The sequence below is a fragment of the Mobula hypostoma genome, chromosome 16 (assembly GCF_963921235.1).
Source record: "Mobula hypostoma chromosome 16, sMobHyp1.1, whole genome shotgun sequence".
NCBI classification, from domain to species: domain Eukaryota; kingdom Metazoa; phylum Chordata; class Chondrichthyes; order Myliobatiformes; family Myliobatidae; genus Mobula; species Mobula hypostoma.
In genome coordinates this window covers 13,995,020-14,017,083 of record NC_086112.1, presented here as the reverse complement: position 1 = coordinate 14,017,083, position 22,064 = coordinate 13,995,020, and the positions used below count along the sequence as shown (strand labels likewise).

At 43.1% G+C, this 22,064-nt stretch overlaps 1 protein-coding gene across 1 annotated transcript in view; it reads left to right on the top strand.

Moving 5' to 3' along the window:
* msh3 (mutS homolog 3 (E. coli)) overlaps positions 1–22,064 on the top strand; it is a 266,392-nt gene that overhangs the window by 142,726 nt on the left and 101,602 nt on the right. Inside the window, exon 20 of the mRNA XM_063068557.1 lies at positions 9,186–9,343. Within this exon, the coding sequence (XP_062924627.1) occupies positions 9,186–9,343 (158 nt within the window). The remainder of the gene's footprint in view (positions 1–9,185; positions 9,344–22,064) is intronic.

The window sequence follows — 22,064 nt, the reverse complement described above, 5'->3', positions numbered from 1 at the left end:
TTTACAATTTTCTACAGTTTATTTCAGTTGTGTGCAGTGTCTCCCCCCCGCCCCTTATCAGACAGTGATACAGCCAGTTAGATAATTGATTATTGGAGTCTTCCAGTCTCTTTGAATCATATCCAGGAACTTGTTGTTTTAATGAAACAACAAGAAATATTCCATGTGGAAGAAATGGTAAAAGAAGGTTCTCTGGATTAAGAGTATTTAAAATCTAAAGCATTTCATGTGAAGCATTGCTATTTGGAGTTTGGGTTTCTCTTCACAAGCTAGGATAATTGGAAAGGTTTGAAAGAAAATTGTTAATTCATGCAGGAGAATATATAATTTTTTTTATTCCAACTGCTCTTCAAGTTATCCAGGGAATAGAGTTTGGAAAAATCTTGATCTGAAATGATTTTTCAAGTCTCCATGTGTGTGAAGCAAGGTTCATTTCAGTGCCAGGCCTTCACTAGTGCAAAAGGCTGCCATTTGTCTTAATTCGATGTATAGTGCACAAGGAAAATGCACCTGATGTTATTGCTGTGGGATTGTGGAAAATCTGAGCCATCTCAGTCCTCAGCTGCTTTATTGTTTTGCTGGAAACAAACCTACTCCATGGGTGAAGTTGAGGTTAATGGCATCATATAAGAAAGCAAAACTGCTAGAAGTTCTTAGGCAGCATATAGAATATAGAACAGTACAGACCCTTCGGCCCACGATGTTGTGCTGGCCTCTTAAACTACTCTAAGATTAATCTAAGGCTTCCCTCCCATATAGCCGTCCATTTTTCCACCATCCATGTGCTCATCCTAGAATCTCTTAAGTATCCCTAATGTATCTGCCTCTGCCACCCCCCCTCCCCCCCGACGGGTCATTCCATGCACCCACCACTCCACCACTCTCTGCGTAAATACGTGAAGAGAGAGACAGAATTAATGTTTCAGGACAAATTTCAAAGTGTGGGGAGTCTTTCCAATATTGTTTCTGAGGGACGTCCATTTAGAATGGAGAGCTCTTTAGTCAGAGGGCCGTGAATCTGTGGAATTCATTGCTGTGGAGGCCAAGTGATTGAGTATACTTCAAGTGGAGGTTGATGGGTTCTTGATTTGCCAAGGCATCAAAGGTTACAGGGAGAAGGTAGGAGAGTGAGGTTGATAAATCAGCCATGATAGAATGGCCAAATGGCTTCATTCTCTTATGCCTTATGGTCTTATCATTTGAGACAGTACGTTGACTGCATATTTAATAAAATACCTTCCACTTGAAACACGAACCCTGTTTCACTTTCCACAGATGCTGCCTGGCTTACTGAATGTTGCACTATCTATATGATTCATTTAATAAAATTGTTACCTTATTTTACGTTGATGGAATCATTCATGGATGTCATACACAGTATTTGTTTATGAATAACTGCTTAAAAATAATTGGGTTTAATCTCAAGGCCTGTCACCAAGATACTTTAGAACTTAGAATGGTACAGCACAGGAACAGGCCCTTCGGCCTACAGTGTTGTTCTGAACAAATTAAGCCAATCACGACAAATTGAAGTAATCCCTTCTGCCTGCATATGATCCACATTGCTCCATTTTCTGTATATGCACGTTGTTGAACCAGTGGGGATAACTTCATTCAACTTCACTTGTCCCATCACTGAACTGTTCCCACAACCTATCGACTTGCTTTCCTGGACTCTTCATCTCACTTTCTCGATATTTATTGCTTATTTATTTATGATTAATTATTCTTCTCTTTTGTATTTGCGCATTTTGTTGTCTTTTGCACATTGGTTGTTTGTCTGCCCCATTTGGTACATACATTCATCAATTCTATTATGGTTCTTGGATTTGCTGAGTATGCCCGCAAGAAAATGAATCTCTGGGTTGTATATGCTGACATATGTGTACTTTGAACACTTAAATGCCTCTATCATATCCGCCTCCACCACTTCCCCAGGCAGGACCTTCCAGGCACCCACTCTTGCCTCTTATTTGTCTTAAGATTTGCTGCCCTATGTAGCTCATCTTTCCTCTAGCCCTATGGGTTCTGTAAACACCAAGAGACCTAGGGACAAGTTCCTCCCAAGTATACCAAGTAGAAAGAAAGAACGTGCGGCAGATTGGTAAGAGCATCCCTTCTCTTGACCCTCTTTTTGAAAAAAAGCTGCTTGCTCTTGTTCTGCTCTGTGGTGAACTCTCGCCAGTAGATGATTCTTGCTCCAGAAACCTGTTCTGAATAATAAATTAGGCCAGCTTCACACATTCTGGTGACCTCTGCACTGGGCTGGAGTTAAATCTGGTACCATTTAATTTTGATTCTTGCCGTTATGGGCTAATTATTTTTTTCAAACTCCAGCTCCTTTACGGAAAAATACTCGTTAAACTTGAATGCAGTAGAGATGAGTCGAGGTATAGTAAAACTTTTATAAATGGAGCACCCTTGGGACCTTGGCAGTTTTCCAGCCATGGGATATGCCTCCTGTAAATATCCAAACACGCTCTCAGTTGACTTTGTAGCCTGTTGCGCTGCAGAGTAATGAATTTTCCAGTCAACCCGATGAGTTAAAGTGAATAGGAAATGTACGCGCTTTCTGGAACTGACTGCAGCGGTCGACCTCCTCACCTTCCTGACTCCCAGCCTTCTAGTTTGCAGCATTGGCTTTGGCTGACACCTGGGTCCCAGCTACACAGTAGATCCCTGCACACCTTACTAACCCTCCGGATCCTGGCTCGCATTCCTGACCCGAGCGAGCCTGTGTTTCCACACAATTACATATCAGATTTTTAGAGGTTAGCTGTACGTGGACGCAGGATACTAATATTTCCTTCTGTCTTTTATTAATGTTTCTTTTTAGAATATTATTCACAATAACACAGATTTTAAATTCTGTCATTATTCCTGCCGTTGTCTGTAAGGAGTTTGCTCCCGTGACTGCGTGGGTTTCCTCCCACATTCCAAAGATGTCAGGTTAGGGTTAGTATCGGCTTGTTATCATAGATAATCCATAGATGCTGCCTGGCCTGCTGAGTTCCTCCAGCATTCTGTGTTGCTGTGAGCATGCTGTGTTGGTGCAGGAAACATGATGACTCTTGCGAGCTGCCCCCAGCACATCCTCGGACTTGCTCTTTGATGCAGACAATGTGTTTTAATCACAAACATGAGAATGTCTGCGGATGCTGGAAATCCACAGCAGCACACACAAAATGCTGGAGGAACTCAGCAGCGCAAACACGAGGAAATCTATAGATGCTGGAATTTCAAGCAGCACACATGAACGTTGCTGGTGAACGCAGCAGGCCAGGCAGCATCTATAGGAAGAGGTACAGTCGACGTTTTGGGCCGAGACCCTTCGTCAGGACTAACTGAAAGAAGAGCTAGTAAGAGATTTGAGAGGGGGAGGGGGAGATCCAAAATGATAGGAGAAGACAGGAGGGGGAGGGATGGAGCCAAGAGCTGGACAGTTGATTGGCAAAAGGGATATGAGGGGATCATGGGACGGGTGGCCTAGGGAGAAAGAAAGGGGGAGGAGGGAAGCCCAGAGGATAGGCAAGGAGTATAGTGAGAGGAACAGAGGTCCCTTTCTTTCTCCCTAGGCCTTCCGTCCCATGATCCTCTCATATCCCTTTTGCCAATCAACTGTCCAGCTCTTAGCTCCATCCCTCCCCCTCCTGTCTTCTCCTGTCATTTTGGATCTCCCATTCCCCCTCCCACTTTCAAATCTCTTACTAACTCTTCTTTCAGTTAGTCCTGATGAAGGGTCTCAGCCCGAAACGTCGACTGTACCTCTTCCTAGAAGAGCTCAGCAGATCAGGCAGCATCAATGGAAATGAGTAAACTGTCGACGTTTCAGGCCGAGACCTTTCTTCGGGACTGAGAAAGAAGGGGGAAGATGCCAGAATAAAAAGGTGTGGAGAGGGAAAGGAGGATAGCTGGAAGGTGTTAGGTGAAGCCAGATGGGTAGGAAAGGTAAAGGGCTGGAGAAGAAGAAATCTGATAGTAGAGGAGAGTGGACAATAGGAGAAAGTGAAGGAGGAGGGGACCCGGAGATAGTAATAAGCAGGTGAGAAGAAGTGAAAAGTCAGAGTGGGAAGCATAGGAAGGGGGGAAATTTGTTTACCGGAAGGAGAAATTGATATTTGTGCCATCAAGTTGGAGGCTACCCAGCCAGAATACAAGGTGTTGCTCCTTCACCCTGAGGGTGGCCTCGTCTTCCTTTTCTCCGATAGTTCGCTCTGCTCTCCTATCAGATTCTTTCTTCTCCAGTCCCTGACCTTTCCCACCCACCTGGCTTCACCTGTCATCGTCCAGCTAACCTCCTACCCCTCTCCCCACCTCTTTATTCTGGCTTCGTCACCCTTCCTTCTCAGTCCTGCAGAAGGGTCTCTGCCCGAAACATCGACTGTTTACTCTTTTCCATAGATGCTGCCTGGCCTGCTGAGTTCCTCCAGCATTTTGTGTGTGATACACTTTAATGTTTTGAAATACGTGGAACAAATAAAGTGAATCTTTCATCTTTAATTTCTGTGAAGCGTGATGAAATGCTTTGTGAACATTGCATCTTATGCCAGTACTGACTTGCAATCCCAGTATGTCTTGTGGATCTGCCATATGACCTGCTGCACCACATAAGGAGGGCTCCTCCTCGGTGATATTAGGCAGAGAATGATAAAAATTGGACAGAGTGACGATAAAGGAGCAGAAATATATTTCCAGCGTGGGCAGTCTGTAATTTGGAGGTGAGAGACTTTAGGAGCCACTTTGGTAGCTTGATAGCAGTTATATTAAAATTTGACCAGCTTTTTAACTTCTGCAGTTGCTAAAATCTAAGTACTTGGATTCAAGAGCTCTCATGAGCGGATATTTCAGATTCTCTTTGTGGATTATTGTGGCACTGGTGCTTGTGGTTTTCCAGGTATATTGCTGGATGGAAGTTCCTGCCCTTTAGTTTGAAACCATTGCAATGTTTCTGCTAGAACATAGACCAGTACAGTACAGCCCTTTCAGCCCACAATATTGTGCTAACCCTTTGACCTCCTCCCAGATCAATCAGATGCTTCCCTCCTATATAGCCCACTATTTTTCTTTAATCCATATGCCTATCTAAGGGAATGTTAAATACCCCTACTGTATCCACCTCCACCACCACCCCTGGCAGTGCGTTCCATGTACCCACCACTGGCGAGACCGCCCGCAGGCTGGGAGACCGTTTCGCTAAACACCTACGCTCTGTCCGCCAGGGAAAGCAGGATCTCCCGGTGGCCACACATTTTAATTCCACGTCCCAGTCCCATTCTGATATGTCTATCCACGGCCTCCTCTACTATAAAGATGAAGCCACACTCAGGCTGGAGGAACAATACCTTATATTCCGTCTGGGTAGCCTCCAACCTGATGGCATGAACATTGACTTCTCAAACTTCTGCTAATGCCCCACCTCTCCCTCGTACCCCATCTGTTATTTATTTATATACACACATTCTTTTTCTCTCTCTCCTTTTTCTCCCTCTGTCCCTCTCACTATACCCCTTGCCATCCTCTGGGCCCCCTCCCCCCGCCTTTTCTTTCTTCCCGGACCTCCTGTCCCATGATCCTCTCATATCCCTTTTGCCAATCACCTGTCCAGCTCTTGGCTCCATCCCTCCTCCTCCTGTCTTCTCCTATCATTTTGGATCTTCCCCTCCCCCTCCCACTTTCAAATCTCATACTAACTCTTCCTTCAGTTAGTCCTGACGAAGGGTCTCGGCCAGAAACGTCGACTGTACCTCTTCCTAGAGATGCTGCCTGGCCTGCTGCGTTCACCAGCAACTTTGATGTGTGTTACCCACCACTCTTTGTGTTTTTTAAAAAAAAAACTACCCCTGATATCGCCCCTATACTTTCCTCCAGTCATCTAAATATTACGTCCTCTCGTGTTCACCATTTTCTTCATGGGGAAAAAGTATCTGGCTGTACGCTCTATCAATGCCTCCTATACATCTTTATTAAGTCGTTTCTCATCCTTCACGCCAAAGAGAAAGGCCTTGGCTCGCTCAGCTTGTTCTCATACAACATGTATTTTAATCCAGGCCACATCCCGGTAAATCTGCTCTGCACCTTCTCTTTTTTTTATATTAATTTTTTTATGCATTTCTACAGTATAACTACAAAGAGGATCCCAACAACAAAATGGAGATTTGTACAGTGCAAAACAAACAAATCCAGTATATAATTCATAACAGTAAGAAAAAAAAGCATCCAAAAGAGAAATATGTAAAATTAGTATCCACCCCAACCTCACACTGAAAAAAAGGAAAAACCCAGGCCAACCACTTTACATATGAAAAGAAATCAATCAGAACATTCAACCCCAGAGTAAATATATATATAAAAAAAAATAGTGCTGACTACCAAATGTATAATATAGTTCATAACAAAAAAACGTATAACTTTCATGAAAAAAAGCTGAAAGTAAGGGATTGTAGCATACTAAAAAAAAAAGGATAAACTTCCCCTAAAGAACTATGAAAATATTCAAGAAAAGGTCCCCACACCTTATGAAACTTTATGTCCGAATTAAGAAGTGAATAATTAATCTTTTCGAGGTCTAAACAAGCCATAATATCACTAAGCCATTGAGCATGAGTGGGTGGGGCAGCGTCTTTCCACCTAAGAAGAACCAACCCTCTAGCCAAAAGAGAGGCAAAAGATAATGTTCGGCATTTAGTCGTACTCAAGTACATATTAACTTCACCCAAGGTACCAAATAGAGCAACCAGAGGGTTAGGTTCTAAATGACAATTAAGAATATGAGATAGGGTTTCTCCAGAATTTCTCAAGACTGGGACAGGTCCAATACATATGAATAAGGGAAACCTCAGCCCCTTTACACTTAGCACAAACAGGACTAATGTCAGGATAAAACCGCGATAATTTAGTGTTAGACATGTGAGCCCCGTCTACAGCCTTAAACTGCAAAAGGCAGTGGCGAGCACATAGAAAGATTGAGTTGACTGACTTAAGAATTGAATCCCAAACCGCATCAGATAAGGAGATATTTAGATCCTGTTCCCAGGCAGTTCTGATTTTATCGAAAGGGGCACGCCTCAAAATCACTAACTTATCCTGAGTAGCTGATATTAAACCTTTACCCAATGGGTTGGTACAAAGAAACAAGTCCAGAACATTTCTCTCAGCCATCTCAAGAAAGTTTGATATCAAAGGGTTAATGAAATGTCGAATTTGAAGATATCTAAAGAAATGAGTAGATTAAACTATACAGATAATTGTTGAAAAGTTGCAAAACAATTATCTATGAAAAGATCTTCAAACCACCTAATGCCCTTTCTATGCCAGTCGTGAAATGTTGAATCCCGTGTAGAAGGTAGGAAAAGATGATTGTGTAAAATAGGGCTAGATAGAGAAAAACCATGAAGACCATTAAATTTTCTGAACGGAGCCCATATTCTTAAAGTATGTCTGATAAGAGGATTAGCAATAAGTCTAGGTAAATGACAAGGAAGTGCGGAACCGAGAAGTGCAGAAATAGAAAGATCCTTAGTAGGGTTCAACTCCATTGCCGCCCATTTTGGGCAGTCAGACTGATTATGGAAGAAAGACCAAAAAATTAGATAACGAATATCGGCTGCCCAGTAATATAAACGAAAATTAGGCAAGGCCATACCACCTTCCTCTTTAGATTTTTGAAGATGAGCTTTATTAAGTCTAGGGTGTTTTCCCTGCCATAGATAGGACGAAATAATAGAATATAACCCATCGATAAAAGCTTTAGAAATAAAAATTGGTAGAGACTGAAATAAATACAAAAATTTACGAAGGATATACATTTTAATAACATTAATACGACCTACAGGAGACATAGGCAAGGGTGACCACTGTGTCAAACTCTGTTTTGTAGAGTTAAGAAGATTGGTAAAATTTTCTCGAAAAAGATTCTTAAAGTTCCTTGTTACTGTAATGCCAAGATAAGTGAATTGATTATTAACTACTTTAAAAGGGAGTTCCTGAAATACTAAAGTTTGTGCTTCTCTATTGATTGGAAAGAGTTCACTCTTATATAAATTAAGTTTATAACCAGAGAGTTGACTAAATTTATTAAGAAGTGAAAACATTGAGGCTAATGAGGTGGTCAGGTTTGATATAAAAAGTAAAAGATCAAGAGCGTAAAGGGAAATGTTGTGCTCCACACCTCCCCTCCAAATCCCCGTCACTTCAGCACAACTACGAAACACAATGGCAAGTGGCTCTATAGCCTAATCGAAGAGAAAGGGACCTTGACGAGTGCTGTGTTTAAGGCTGAAAGACTGGGACAGCTGAGAGTTGGTTAAAACAGAGGCGGTGGGACATGAATATAGCAATTTAATCCATGTAATAAAACTCTGTCCAAGATCAAATTTTTCTAAAACTGCAAAACCACACCTTCTCTAAAGCTTGCACATTCTTCCTTTAATGAAACGACCAGAACTGAGCACAATATTCCAAAACTGTTACAGGTAATTTATGGCAAGTTGTCATGACATTCATTATTTTTAATGAAGAGTAAAACACAAGAGTTTCTGCAGATAATGTAAATCTTGATCAACACACACAAAATGCTGGAGGAACTCAGCAGACCAGGAGAATCAGGACAGAGGAATGGTCTTGCCCCAAAATCTTGGCTGTTTATTTTCCACCATAGATGTTGCCTGACCTGCTGAGTTCCTCCAGCATGTTGTGTGTTGGGTTGAGCTGTTCGCTGATCTTGACAATTTACTTGCAAATGTTTCGTCACCATACGAGGAGACGTCATCAGTACGCTGCTAATTGTGTGTCCTCTGAGTGCTTGGCCTTTATATACTTACCAATCAGCTGATTGGTTGTCATTTCGGCAACTCAGTTGTGACGTGGAGAGAAAATCTCATCACCGATTGGCTGTGTGGGTCTGCTCACCTCCGTCAATGTTGTGCGTGTTGCACAACACTAGTGTGAATGTGTACTATTACAAATGTGACCACACAACACGCTGGAGGAACTCAGCAGGTCGGGCAGCATCCGTGGAAAAGATCGGTAGACGTTTCGGGCCGGAACCCTTCGGCAGGACATTACAAATGTGTGTGTTGCATAAAACCAGTGTGAATGTGTACTATTACAAAGTGCTGAACCTGCACCCAGGTTTCTCTACTATCGACAGACTGCTAATTGTTCTTTTGATGGGCCTTGCTTCTTAGGGAGATGGCCAGAGAGCTATGGTGATTACTGGGCCCAACATGGGAGGAAAGAGTTCCTACATTAGACAAGTCGCACTGATTACTATAATGGCACAGATCGGCTCCTACGTCCCAGCGGAAGAAGCGGTGATTGGTATTGTGGACAACATTTACACAAGGTATGATTTTAATTTCCCAAAATCATACGAGAATTCTGTTTACATTTTGGCTTCAATGAGTTCGCATTTTCCTAAAATGTTGCAAATATATTACATCTGAAATGTGATTTATATACTTTATACTTTATTGTCGCCAAACAATTGATACTAGAACGTACAATCATCACAGCGATATTTGATTCTGTGCTTCCCGCTCCCTGGATTACAAATCGATAGTAAATATTAAACATTTAAATTATAAATCATAAATAGAAAATAGAAAAATGGAAAGTAAGGTAGTGCAAAAAATCCGAGAGGCAGGTCCGGATATTTGGAGGGTATGGCCCAGATCCGTTCAGCAGTCTTATCACGGTTGGAAAGAAGCTGTTTCCAAATCTGGCCGTACAAGTCTTCAAGCTCCTGAGCCTTCGGGAGAGGGACGAAAAGTGTTGGCTGGATGGGTCGTGTCCTTGATTATCCTGGCAGCTCTGCTCCGACAGCGTGCAGTGTTTGTGTGATGTTCAGCATGAATGTACTAAGTGTAGAAACTAAGACCTGTGTTATGTACCCCGTAACTGGGTTGCCAAACCAGCAGAAATGGATCACTCAGTTGGAGTCTGGATTACTAGAACTAAGAAAGTTTTATTAAAGAAACAAGCAACACAGTACTCTAATCAAAAGGATAATGAATGCAACAGTTCAGCAATGATAAACATACATGTACACAGAATTAAGATAACAGGATCAATCAAGCTGTGTCGTTGTCTAGGGGTAAATGACCAGTTTCAAAGTGACGCAAAGTTCAGTTCAGTTTAGTTCAGTTCAGTTCGCAGACAGTGGGAGGAAGGAGAGAGAGAGCAAAACGAATGAATATTCAAAACGGCTTCCACACAGACCTTCACAGTCAGCTTTCGGGCGAGCCCTTTGTGATGTCATCTGAGGTCACCGACTGTGACCCCCTCCGTTTCCAGATACGATCGTTTCTCTGCGGTGAACCCGGCACCCAGGCAAGGGTGGACACACACCAGGTTCCCGCTGATCGTGCCTTTCCACTCTGTGCGTCTATGGCCTGGTCCCGCAACCGGCCTCCCAAACGACTCCCGCCGACTTGTGAGAGATGCACTGCTTCCAGGGTCTCGTTACCTCGGGTGTCGTGTGTGTGTCGCCTTAGCGAACCTGTCCCTTTTTATCCCCCTACTGGGGTATCGCCTGTCCATCACTTCAAACAGTTCAGGGTTCAAAGGGGGAGCCGATCTTGACAGCTCTCCTTCCATTACTTTCTCCCGTCCCTTCATTAACATCTCCAAATGCTGCTCCATTGTTTTCCTTATCTCTCTCTCTCCTGAAGACAGGTGGCAGACCAACTGCTGATCCCACTGGTGCCAGCACAGGCCAGCTAACATCTTTATCTATGTGTATTCTTGTCACTTTAGACTTTTGATTGGTCAGGGCATGAAGAGCAACGGGGAGAAGGCAGGAGATTGGTGCTGAAAGGAAAATTGGATCAGCTGTGTTGAAATGCAGAGCAGACCCAATGGAGCAAGTGGCCTAATTTTGCTCTTATGGTCTCATGGTCTTATTATACATCAAATGTGGGGAGAAATTCCTGTGTTTGTGGTCTTTAACTACTACTTCTTGAGGGTAGTTCCTCGAAGTGGAGGATAACTTTTGCCTCGTGTCCGAGGTGACAGAGGAAGGCCAATGCGGGACACTGTTCTGCAGGTGGGGCAGGAGGTACCTGATAGGGTCAGCTGCTGTGTAGTCCGGAACATGTGTGGCTTCTGCCATTTATGTGGAGCTTCCGTGTGCTTTCAATAAAAGGACTTGAGGCCTCAGTGTCCCAGTGCAGCTCGTCCCATTTCTGCCTGGAACATTTGTTAGAATTTACATGATTTGTAGATTCTGTTTGCATAAAGTGCTACATCTTCATCTCCATATCACCATCTCTAATCTAGAGTGCAGATTGCTTCAAACAGTGATGTTTGTCAGTGTGTGAGAAATGTCACCGTCTGCCGGGTATCACCAAAGTCGCTCATGAGCGTTAGATCACAGATCTGAGTATGTACTGATCTGTGATTTCTGGGTGATGTGGGTCCAGGCTGACAGGAAATAAGACCATAAGATATAGGAGCAGAATTAAGCCATTCAGCCCATTGAATCTGCTCCACTATTCCAACATGGCTAATTTATTATCCCTCTAAACCTCATTCTCTTGATTTATCCTTGTGACCTTTGACTAATCAAGAACCTATCAACCTCCACTTTAAATATACCCTATGACGGCCTCCATAGCTGTCTGTAGCAATTAATTCCACAGATTCACTAGCTTCTAGCCAAAGAAATTCCTCCATTTCTGTTCGAAATAGACATTCCTCTTTTTGAGGCTGTGCCCTCTGGTCCTAGACTCCCCATCTACATTTGAAAAGTTTCATTGAGATCCCCCCTCATTCTTCTAAACTCCAGCGAGTACAGGACCAGAGCCCTCAAACTCTTTTCAAATATTAACTCTTATCATTCTCAGAATTATTGTCATGAATGGGGTATTGTGGATTGTGTGGAGGGCTGTCAGAGTTTACAGCGGGACATTGATAGGATGCAAAACTGGGCTGAGAAGTGGCAGATGGAGTTCAACCCAGTTAAGTGTGAAGTGGTTCATTTTGGTAGGTCAAGTATGATGGCAGAATATAGTATTAATGGTAAGACTCTTGGCAGTGTGGAGGATCAGAGGGACCTTGGGGTCCGAGTCCATAGGATGCTCAAAGCAGCTGCACAGGTTGACTGTGGTTAAGAAGGCATACGGTGTATTGGCCTTCATTAATTGTGGAATTGAATTTAGGAGCCGAGAGGTAATATTGCAGCTATATAGGACCCTGGTCAGACACCACTTGGAGTACTGTGCTCAGTTCTGGTCGTCCCACTACAGGAAGGATGTGGAAGCCATAGAAAGAGTGCAGAGGAGATTTACAAGGATGTTGCCTGGATTGGAGAGCATGCCTTATGAAAACAGGTTGAGTGAACTCAGCCTTTTCTCCTTGGAGCGACGGAGGATGAGAGGTGACCTGATAGAGATGTATAAGATGTTGAGAGGCTTTGATCGTGGGGATAGTCAGAGGCTTTTTCCCAGGGCTGAAATGGTTGCCACAAGGGGACAAAGTGCTGGGGAGTAGATACAGAGGAGATGTCAGGGGTAAGTCTTTTACGCAGAGAGTGGTGAGTGCGTGGAATGGGTTGCCGGCAGCAGCGGTGGAGGCAGATACGATAGGGTCTTTTAAGAGACTTTTGGATAGATACATGGAGCTTAGCAAAATAGAGGGCTATGGGTAAGCCTAGTAATTTCTAAGGTAGGGACAGGTTCGGCACAACTTTGTGGGCCGAAGGGCCTGTATTGTGCTGTAGGTTTTCTATGTTTCTATGAACCTCCTCTGGATCCTCTCCAATGCCAGCACATATTTTCTTAAATAAGGAGCCCAAAATTGTGCGCAGTACTGTACAAGTGTGGCCCTGCCCAAGGCCTTATAAAGCCTCACCAATACATCCTTGCTTTTATATTCTAGTCCTCTCAAAATCAATGTTTACATCACATTTGCCTTCCTTACAACCTTTAGGGAATCTTGCATGAGGACTCCCAAGCACCTCTGAGCTTTGAATTTTCTCTCTGTTTACAATATAGCCTATGTCTTTATTCCTTCTACCCAAGTGCGTGACCAAACACTTCCCTACACTGTACTCCATCTCTCCCTTCTTTGCCCATTCTTCCAATCTGTCTAATTCCTTTTGCAGATTCCCAGCTTCCTCAGCAATACCTGCCACTCCACATATCTTTGTGTCATCCTCAAACTTGGCCACAAAGCCATCAATTCTGTCATCCACAACACTGGAATATGACGTGAAGAGAATCGCTTCCAACACCGACACCTGTGAAACACCACTAGTCACCAGCAGCCAACCAGAAAAGGCCCCCTTTATTCTTTGTCTTCTGCCAGTCAATCAATCTTCTGAAAAATGCTGGTATCTTCACTGAAATACCATGGGCTCTCGTCTTGTGAAGCAGCCTCTATGTGGCACCTTGTCAAAGGCCTTCTGAAAATCCAAGTGCACAACAGCCACTGGTTCTCCTTTGTCTATCCTGCCTGTTATTCCCCCAAAGAATTCCAACATTTGTCAGGCAAGATTTCCCCCTTAAGGAAACCATGCTGACTACGGCCTATTTTAACTTGTACCTCCACGTACCCCATACCTCATCCTCAATAATGGACTCCAGTATCTTTCCAACCACTAAAGTCAGGCTAACTGACCCATAGTTTCCTTTCTTTTGCCTCCTTCCCTTCTTGAAGAATGGAGTGACATTTGCAATTTTTTAGACCTCTGGAACCATTCAAGAATCTAGTGATTCTTGAAAGATCATTTCTGATGTCTCCACAATCTCTTCAACAACCTCGTTCAGAACCCTGGGGTGTAACCCATCCGGTCCAGATGACTTATCTACAGACCCTTCAGCTTCTGGAGCATCTTCTCCTTCGTAATAGCAACAACCTGCACTTCTGCCCCCTGACACTTTCAAATTTCTGGCATTCTGCTGGAGTCTTCCACAAGGAAGATTGACACAAAATATTTATTATGTTTGTCCCCCATTTCTACCTCTCCGGCATTATTTTCTAGTGGTCCGATATACACCCTCGACTGTCTTTTAGTATTTATAGATCTGAAAACAATTTTTGTATGCTCTTTTATATTATTGGCAAGCTCACATTCATTTTTCATCTTTTCTCTCTTTATGGCGTTCTTTATTGAACAACGTTCAACAATTATAAAGAATCAAGAGTTACATAAAATTAAAGTTAGAATGTAAAGTATGGATTGGAATAAAATGTGTATAAATAATAAATACCAGTATGTATTTACAACGTAAACAACATTATATAAAAAATGATTTAAACTGTTCACAGTGCAGTGAGTGAGATGATAGATAAAAGGGTAAGTGGTCCAACAAGCATGGTTCATCAGATTAACTGCCTGTGAGAAGAAACTTCTACGATGGGTTGGTCTTAATAGTCCTATAGTTCTTTCTAGGAGAGAGCCTTTGGAAAATGCATTTTTTCATGGTGGGTAGTGTTAAAGCAATTCCAGATGGAGTGTTTAGTATTTACTGAGTTGGTGACAGCCGGGCACAGAAATCTTCTACCCAGTGCTTAGAAGCTGCTGACGATGAACTTCAAAACCCTGAGTGACAAATGCATTGGGTGGCTCATTTGTAGAGCAATTCTACCTGGACTGATTCATTTTCAGGGCTTTTACCCCATTGCATTAAAAGGTTCATTTATTATCAAAGTATGTATGTAGGTAATATAACTCTGAGATTCCTCTTCTCCAGATAGCCACGAAACAAAGAAAAAACATGGAAGTCAGTTCAAAGGGAAACAGCAAACCCACCCACCACTCAAAAAAAGACAATACGATCGTCAAACCACAACCCCCCACCCCCGCAACCTCTTCCTACCATTCAAATGCGACAAGAACACCGGTCCCAAAATCCTCCTCTCCTGCGTAAAGAAAACTAACAAAAACGCAGCAGCAACATTGGTCCCCAAACCCCCCAGCCCCCGCACAAAATGCGACAAAATGTGATCCCTTTGTTGATTAGGTAAATTATTGTTAAATAGAACATCGGACAGTACAGCACAGGAACTGGCCCTTCGGCCCACAATGTTGTGCTGAACCAGTTAAATTAGTGATCAAATGGTCAACTTAACTAATCTTTTCTACCTACACAGTGTCCATATCCTTCCATTTTCCTCACATTCATGTGCTAACCTCTAAACATCTCTTAAAAGTCTCGAGTATATCTGCCTCTACTATACCACCAGAGGCAGTGCACTACAGGCTCCCACCACTCATGCTGTGAAAAGAACTTGCCGGTCACACCTCCTTTGAAATGACCTCTCTCACCTTAGATGCGTGCTTTCTGGTATTAGACATTCCAACCCTGGGAAAAAAAGATATTGTCTCTGCTCTATCTATGCCTCTCATAATCTTATAAAGACTCTGTCAGATCTCCCCTCAGCATCCGACGGTCCAGGGAAAACAACCCAAGTTTGTCTAACCTCTCATTCTAGCACATGCCCTCTAATCCAGGCAACTTTCTTCTGCACCCTCTCCAAAGCCTCGACATCCTTTCTATAATGGGGTGGTCAGAACTCTATGCATTACTCGAGATGCGGCCTAACGTGAGTTTTATAAAGCTGCAGCATAGCTTCCTGACTTTTGAAATCAATGCTTTGAGTAATAAAGGCAAGCATGCCATAAGCCTTCTGAACCACCCTATCAACCTGTGCAGTCACTTTCAGGGAGTGATGAACTTGGAGCCAGAGATCCCTCTGCTCCTCAACACTGTTAAGAATCTCGCCTTTGATAGTGTAGTGTCTCTTATCTTGCCACCCTTCCCCTTCCTTCTTTCTGCAACATAACTGTCCTCTACTCTGTGCAGCTGGAATTTAAACACCCTCCACATGTCAGATGTGGACTTGTCCCAAACAGCTGTTCCCAATCAACTCTCCCTGGTTCCTGCCCAAAGCTCTCATAATTTATCCTGCTCCAGTTTAATACTCTTCCCCCAAAGTCCATACTTACTGCTATCTATTGCTGTCTTCAAACTTCAGGAGTTGTGGTCACTGTTCACCCATTGGAAGGCCGGTGATCTGGCCAGGCTCATTACCCAACCCTGGATCCAGTACAGTCCCTCCTCTTGTGGGACTATCTACATATTGGATTAAGAAACCCTCCTGGATGTGTTTAACAAATTCTGCCCCAGCTAAACCTCTTGCACTCGGAAGGTCCCAGTTTATATTAGGGATGTTAAGGTGCCTTATGACAACAACCTTATTGTTTTCACACCTTTCCTTATTCTACCTGTATATCTGTTCCTCAGTGTCCCAGTGGCTATTGGGTGGGGGGGGGGGTGGGAGGGGAGTGATTGCACCCTTTCTATTTTTGAGTTCTACCTATGTAGACTTGGTCTGACCCTCCCCTCCATTATGTTCCCTCGGATACTGTCTCTTGATTAGTTGTGCAACTCCCCCACCTCTTCTAACTCACGCTATCTTTTCTAAAACATTAAACACCCATTCCTGTCTCTCTCTGAACCAAGTCTCTGTAATGGTCACAACATCATAGTTCTATGCACTGATCCATGCTTTAAGTTCATTACCTTAACACATTTCAAACTATCCGTCCCATTGTATCTGTTACATTGCTCCTGCCTGTTTTTACTGGCCCTGACATCTACCTTCCTCTCCATTCCTCCAGGTTCTGACCTGGTGCTCTGATTCCTAACCCCTTGCCAGACTAACTTAAACCTTCCCAAATAGCACTGGTGAACTCCCGACCCCATTCCAAGTCCACTCTCTCCTGCAGACTACGACTTCCCGTTCTGGCATCTTCTCTCTCCATCTTCTGCTGAACAAAAGACTGGGAAACCCCTTCTCTCAGACCGACAAGAAAGAATAACATACCTCTCATTGGATGGTGCACATTGCAAAGCCCCCGTTATCCCCAGTCATAACCCAAACATTGCTGCTACAGAGAAATCATTACATTAGCCGTGAAACCTTACAGTGCGTTACAGTTATTTGCTGAAAACTTTTTTGTTGGAAAACGTCATAAAATTATTCTTAACAGGTCTTTGAGTTCAGGATAAAATTGCATTCTTTGTGAGATGAGAAAGATTGGATAAAATGCGGTACATAATTTTGGGGAAAATGAGAAAAATCTTAACCTGTATCAAACTCAAACTAAAGTTATTATTAAAGTATATCTATGTTATGTATATTTATTAACAAAGTTACGTAGGTGCAGGAAATCTGAAATAAAAACAGAAAAAAACTGGAATTACTCAGCAGGTCAGACAGCATCTGTAGTTAGAGAAACACCTAAAGTTTTAGGTCAAAGAATGGACTTGAATGAGTAAGTAGGAAGGTGTTTCCTCCATTAGCAGAGGAGTGAAATAGCAGAGTGTATATATTTACAGGAATTTGTTGAAGTATTAGAGGGGAAGTGAATGGCAAATATCACCCTTAAGGTTTTGGAGTCCAGAACTCCCTTGTTGAAAGGGAGATGGTGCTGAAATTTTCATCGCGTTGAAGAAGTTGGATTTGGACTTGTTGCCTTTTATGTAGAACTGTAGGTGAAGTTAAAATTAGAACATAGAATGTAGGTCAGTACTGCATATACAAGCCCTTCGGTCCATGATGTTGTGCCACCCTTTTAACCTACTCTAGCTCTTTCCTGCCACATTGCCCTCCATTTTCCTATCATCCATGCTCCTATCTTAAGAGTTTCTTATATGTTCCTAATGTACCTGCCTCTATCATCACCCCTCACAAGGCGTTCCAAGCACTCATCACTCTCTGTGTTTTTACAAAAAACAGACAGTACCTCTGACATCTCTCCCCATACTTTCCTCCAAACACCTGAAAATTATGACCCCTCTCCTATAAGCCATTTCCACCCTGGGAAAAAGTCTGTAACGGTCCACTTGATCTAGCCTCCATCAAGTCGCCCCTCATCCTCCTTTACTCAAACGAGAGAAACCCTGGCTTGTTCAACCTCGCCTCATTAGACATGCTCTCTAATCCATGCAGCATCCAGGCAAGTCTCCTCTGCACAGTCTCTAAAGCTTCCACATCCTTCCTATAAAGTGGCAGCCAGAACTGAACACAACACTCCATGTGGGGTCTAACCAGTGTCTTGTTGATCTGTAACATTGCCTTGCGGCTTTGGAACTCAATCCCCCGACTAATGAAGGCCAGAATTCCTTAACCACCGTATAAGGCATGAACATGAAGAGCTTAATGAGCTCTGACTCAGTCATAAATTCTCTCAGATTCCGGAAGCTTTGAACGTGTCTTAATTACGAGCAGCACCAAATAGTCATGAAGTTTTAGTAGTCTCTGATGAAGATGTTCAATCACTGTTGGAATGAAAACAACAGAAGTCATTTGACCATGTTATTGGTAATGAACCAGTTCGTACTAAACAGTTTCAATCTTTAGAAAGTACGATCATGATGGAACACTTGCACTAGGAATAAACACTAATTTTAAGATTTGAGATTGGTTTTATTCGTCACATGTACATCAAAACATACGTTGTTTGCGTCAAATCTAATCAGCGAGGATGTGTTAGACGCAACCCTCAAGTGTTGTCACGAGTCTGACGCCAACATAGCATGTCCACAACTCCCAAGCCATACCCATACGTCTTTGGAAAGTGGGAGGAAAACCATGGGATCAGGGGGATAATGTACAAATCCCTCGCAGGCAGCAGCGGGAATTGAACCCCGGCCGTAGAGCGAGTTCTGTAAAGCGTGGTGCTGACCACTACACTACCATGCCGCCAAGTTTAAGGTGAGAGGGAAAAGCTTTAAAGGACAAGCTTTTCCACACAAGGGGTTGACGGGTCTGTGGGATGATTTGCTAGAAGTAGTAGAGGTGGGTAGCTTCCAGAATTTGAAGACCATAAGACATAGGAGCAGAATTAGGCCACTCAGCCCATTGAGTCTGCTCCACCATTCCATCATCGCTGATTTATTTTCCCTCTCAACCCCATTGTCCTGCCTTCTCCCCATAACCTATGATGCCCTAACTAATCAAGAACCTGTCAACCTCTGCTTTAAATATACCCAATAGCTTGGCCTGCACAGCCATCTGCGGCAATGAATTCCACAGATTCACCGCTGTCTGCCTAAAGAAATTCCTTCCCATCTCTGTTCTAAATGGACGACCCTCTATTCTGAGGCTGTGCCCTCTGGCCCTACACTCTCCTACTCTTGGCAATATGCGTTAAGCAGAAAAGGCAGCTTTGAGGAAAGGAAATTAGAATGCAAACATCGCACTGAGATGAGAAATGGTCAGCAAGAGAATTTCATGTGGGATAAACAATCAATATATTTGAAATTTTCGACAAATGGCTTTAGTGTACCTTGTCAGCTCAATGAAAAGTAATTACTGTGTATGCACGCACCCTAAAGATAATAATGCAGTCTGTCCAGGGTCCAGAGACTGCTGGTTTGATAGCTACGCCTGGCTCTGAAGCTCAATTGATAATCTGTTTTTGGATGGATTTTTTTTGGGGTATTATTTGTCAAAAAACATCTAAAGTAGTTCGTGCCATGGGAGCGGTTTTTAAATCAACGAAAATGTTCACTCAGTGGCCATTTTATTAGGCACAGAAGTATACCTATTGAAGTGTCCACAGGAGTGGAACCTGGTGTGGTCTTCTGCTGCCGTAGACCACCCACTTCAATGTTCAATGTGTTGTGCGTTCAGATCATAATGCACTTGGTGGCCACATTATTAGGTACCTCCTGTTGGGCACGTGGCCAAGTGGTTAAGGCATTTGTCTAGTTACCTCAAGGTCGCTATTTCGAGCCTCAGCTGTGGCAGCGTGTTTGTGCCCTTGAGCAAGGCACTTAATCACACATTGCTCTAGTCTGTGCGCAGAGTGGTGCCCCACACAGACTTCCAATCTGCGCCTTGTAAGGCATGAAAATGCCCGACGCAGGCCTCTCATGGTCTGGTCGACTCCCCTCCCTCTGTACCTAACGAAGTGGCCACAGAGTATGTCTGTGGTCCTCTCTGGTGCCTTCAGAGATGTTCTTCTGCACACCACTGTTGTAATGTGTGGTTATTTGAGTTACTGTCACCTTCCTGTCAACTTGAACCATTCTGGCCATTGTCCTCTGACTTCTCCCATTAACAAAGTGTTTTCACCCACAGAACTGCTGCTCACTAGATATTTTTTTTGTTTTTTGCATAATGCTCTGTAAACTCTGGAGACTGTTGTGTGTGAAAGTCCCAGGAGGCCAGCAATTTCTGAGGTATTCAAACCACCCATCTGGCACCAAAAATTATTCCATGGTCAAGATCACTTAGATCGCATTTCTTCCCCGTTCTGATGTTTAGTCCGGTCAACAGCTGAACCTCTTGATTAGATCTGCATGCTTTTATGCATTGAGTTGCAGCCACATGATTGGCTGATTAGATATTTGCATTAACGAGCAGATGTACATAATAAAGTCACTGAGAGTGTGCGAGCAGGCGATCTGTTCTGACGCAGAAGTTTACCCAGTGATGTACGGGGTTGAGACTAGTATAGTTAAAATCTAGGGATCATTTCACAATAAACACAACTCTGTGCAAAATAAATATTGAGTATGGTTTAGATATACAAAAGAATGCAGTCAGGTTCACTATATTAATATTAACCAGGTAATAAAATGCAAGATCCTGTTTCTTCAAAGACCTCCCTGGAACACTGGTGTGTAATAGGAGTCTGTAATGGTTACTTAGAACCTTTATTAATTGAGTGTATTTGGAATATGTAATTAAATCATAATCATACACAGACCAGGTACATTTCAACCTGCTGTTATTATATATTGATGAATAATTGTCGCTTTTAACTGGCCCTGCCACACAATGATAATTTGTTGGGAACTTTATAATAGATTTTATGTTGCTGACTTGGTGCTGATGAATAGATTTTGACAGATGGTGCAGCTTTAAATATTTATAAGATTTGACAACAGGAAAGGAGAGATTTAACCACTAAATCATTGTTGTGCGCAGTTCAACTTTATGAGCTGCAGAACAGATCACACAGGGAGAGTTTATCAGGCCTCCCAGATGGTAAATATTGGCTTTATTAATCACAGTAACGGGCTGACCAGGGATTAGCACACTGCCCACATTTATTCGTGCTGTCGTGGTTGCAAAAATAACAGTGATAAGTGATAGACAAAAATCAGTAAGTCACCAAACAGGAGACAGTAAAGCCAGGTGAACCCATACTGGCGCTATGGAAATGAAGTTCAGTGTGTACTCTCATGACCTTTCCCATTAGCCCTGCAAATTCCTTTGTTTCAGATATTTATCCAGCTTCCTGTGGAAAGCTTCCTGCAGGATTGCCTGTGTCAGTGCATTTTAGACACTAATGACCTGCGGGGAGGAGGCACAGGAGCCCAAAGACCCACACTCAGATGTTTCAGGGGCAGCTTCTTCCCCTCCACTATCACATTTCTGAATGAGTAATGAACTCTCGAACACTACCTCACTACTTTTTTCCCTCTTTTTCTTTTGCACTACTTATCTAATTTAACTATTTTTATCACACAGTACTGTGCAAAAGTCTTGTATAGCGAGGATGCCGAAGACTTTGGCGCAGTACTCTATTTGTCAATGTGGACTGGATCAGTTTGTAATTGTTGTGGGAGCCAAAGACGTTGGGAAAGGTGAGGGTGAAGACAGACGGCAGAGGCACCAGGCAAGGCCGTTTGATTCCAAACAATTGATCATTACGGAACGTCTCTCTGGTACTTCCCACTCCCTCCCCTCTCCCTTCTCCTTTTCCCAACCATGATTCCCCTCTCCCTGCCCCCTTCCCACTCTCAGTCTGCAGTAGAGACCCATATCAGAATCAGGTTTATCATCGCTCACATATTCCATGAAATTTGTTTTTGTTTTGCGACAGCTGTACAGTGCAGTACGTAAAATTACTGCAGTACTGTGCAAAAGTCTTAAGCACCCTAGCTACGCGTCTAAGACTTTTGCATTGTACTGTGTATCTTACTGTAATTTATAGTTTTTATTATTCACTATTGCATTCTACTGTTGCTGCATAACAAAATCAGGACGTGATTTGTAAAGGGCTCACTGAAGGATGTGCAAGAGACAAGAACATTCGAGAG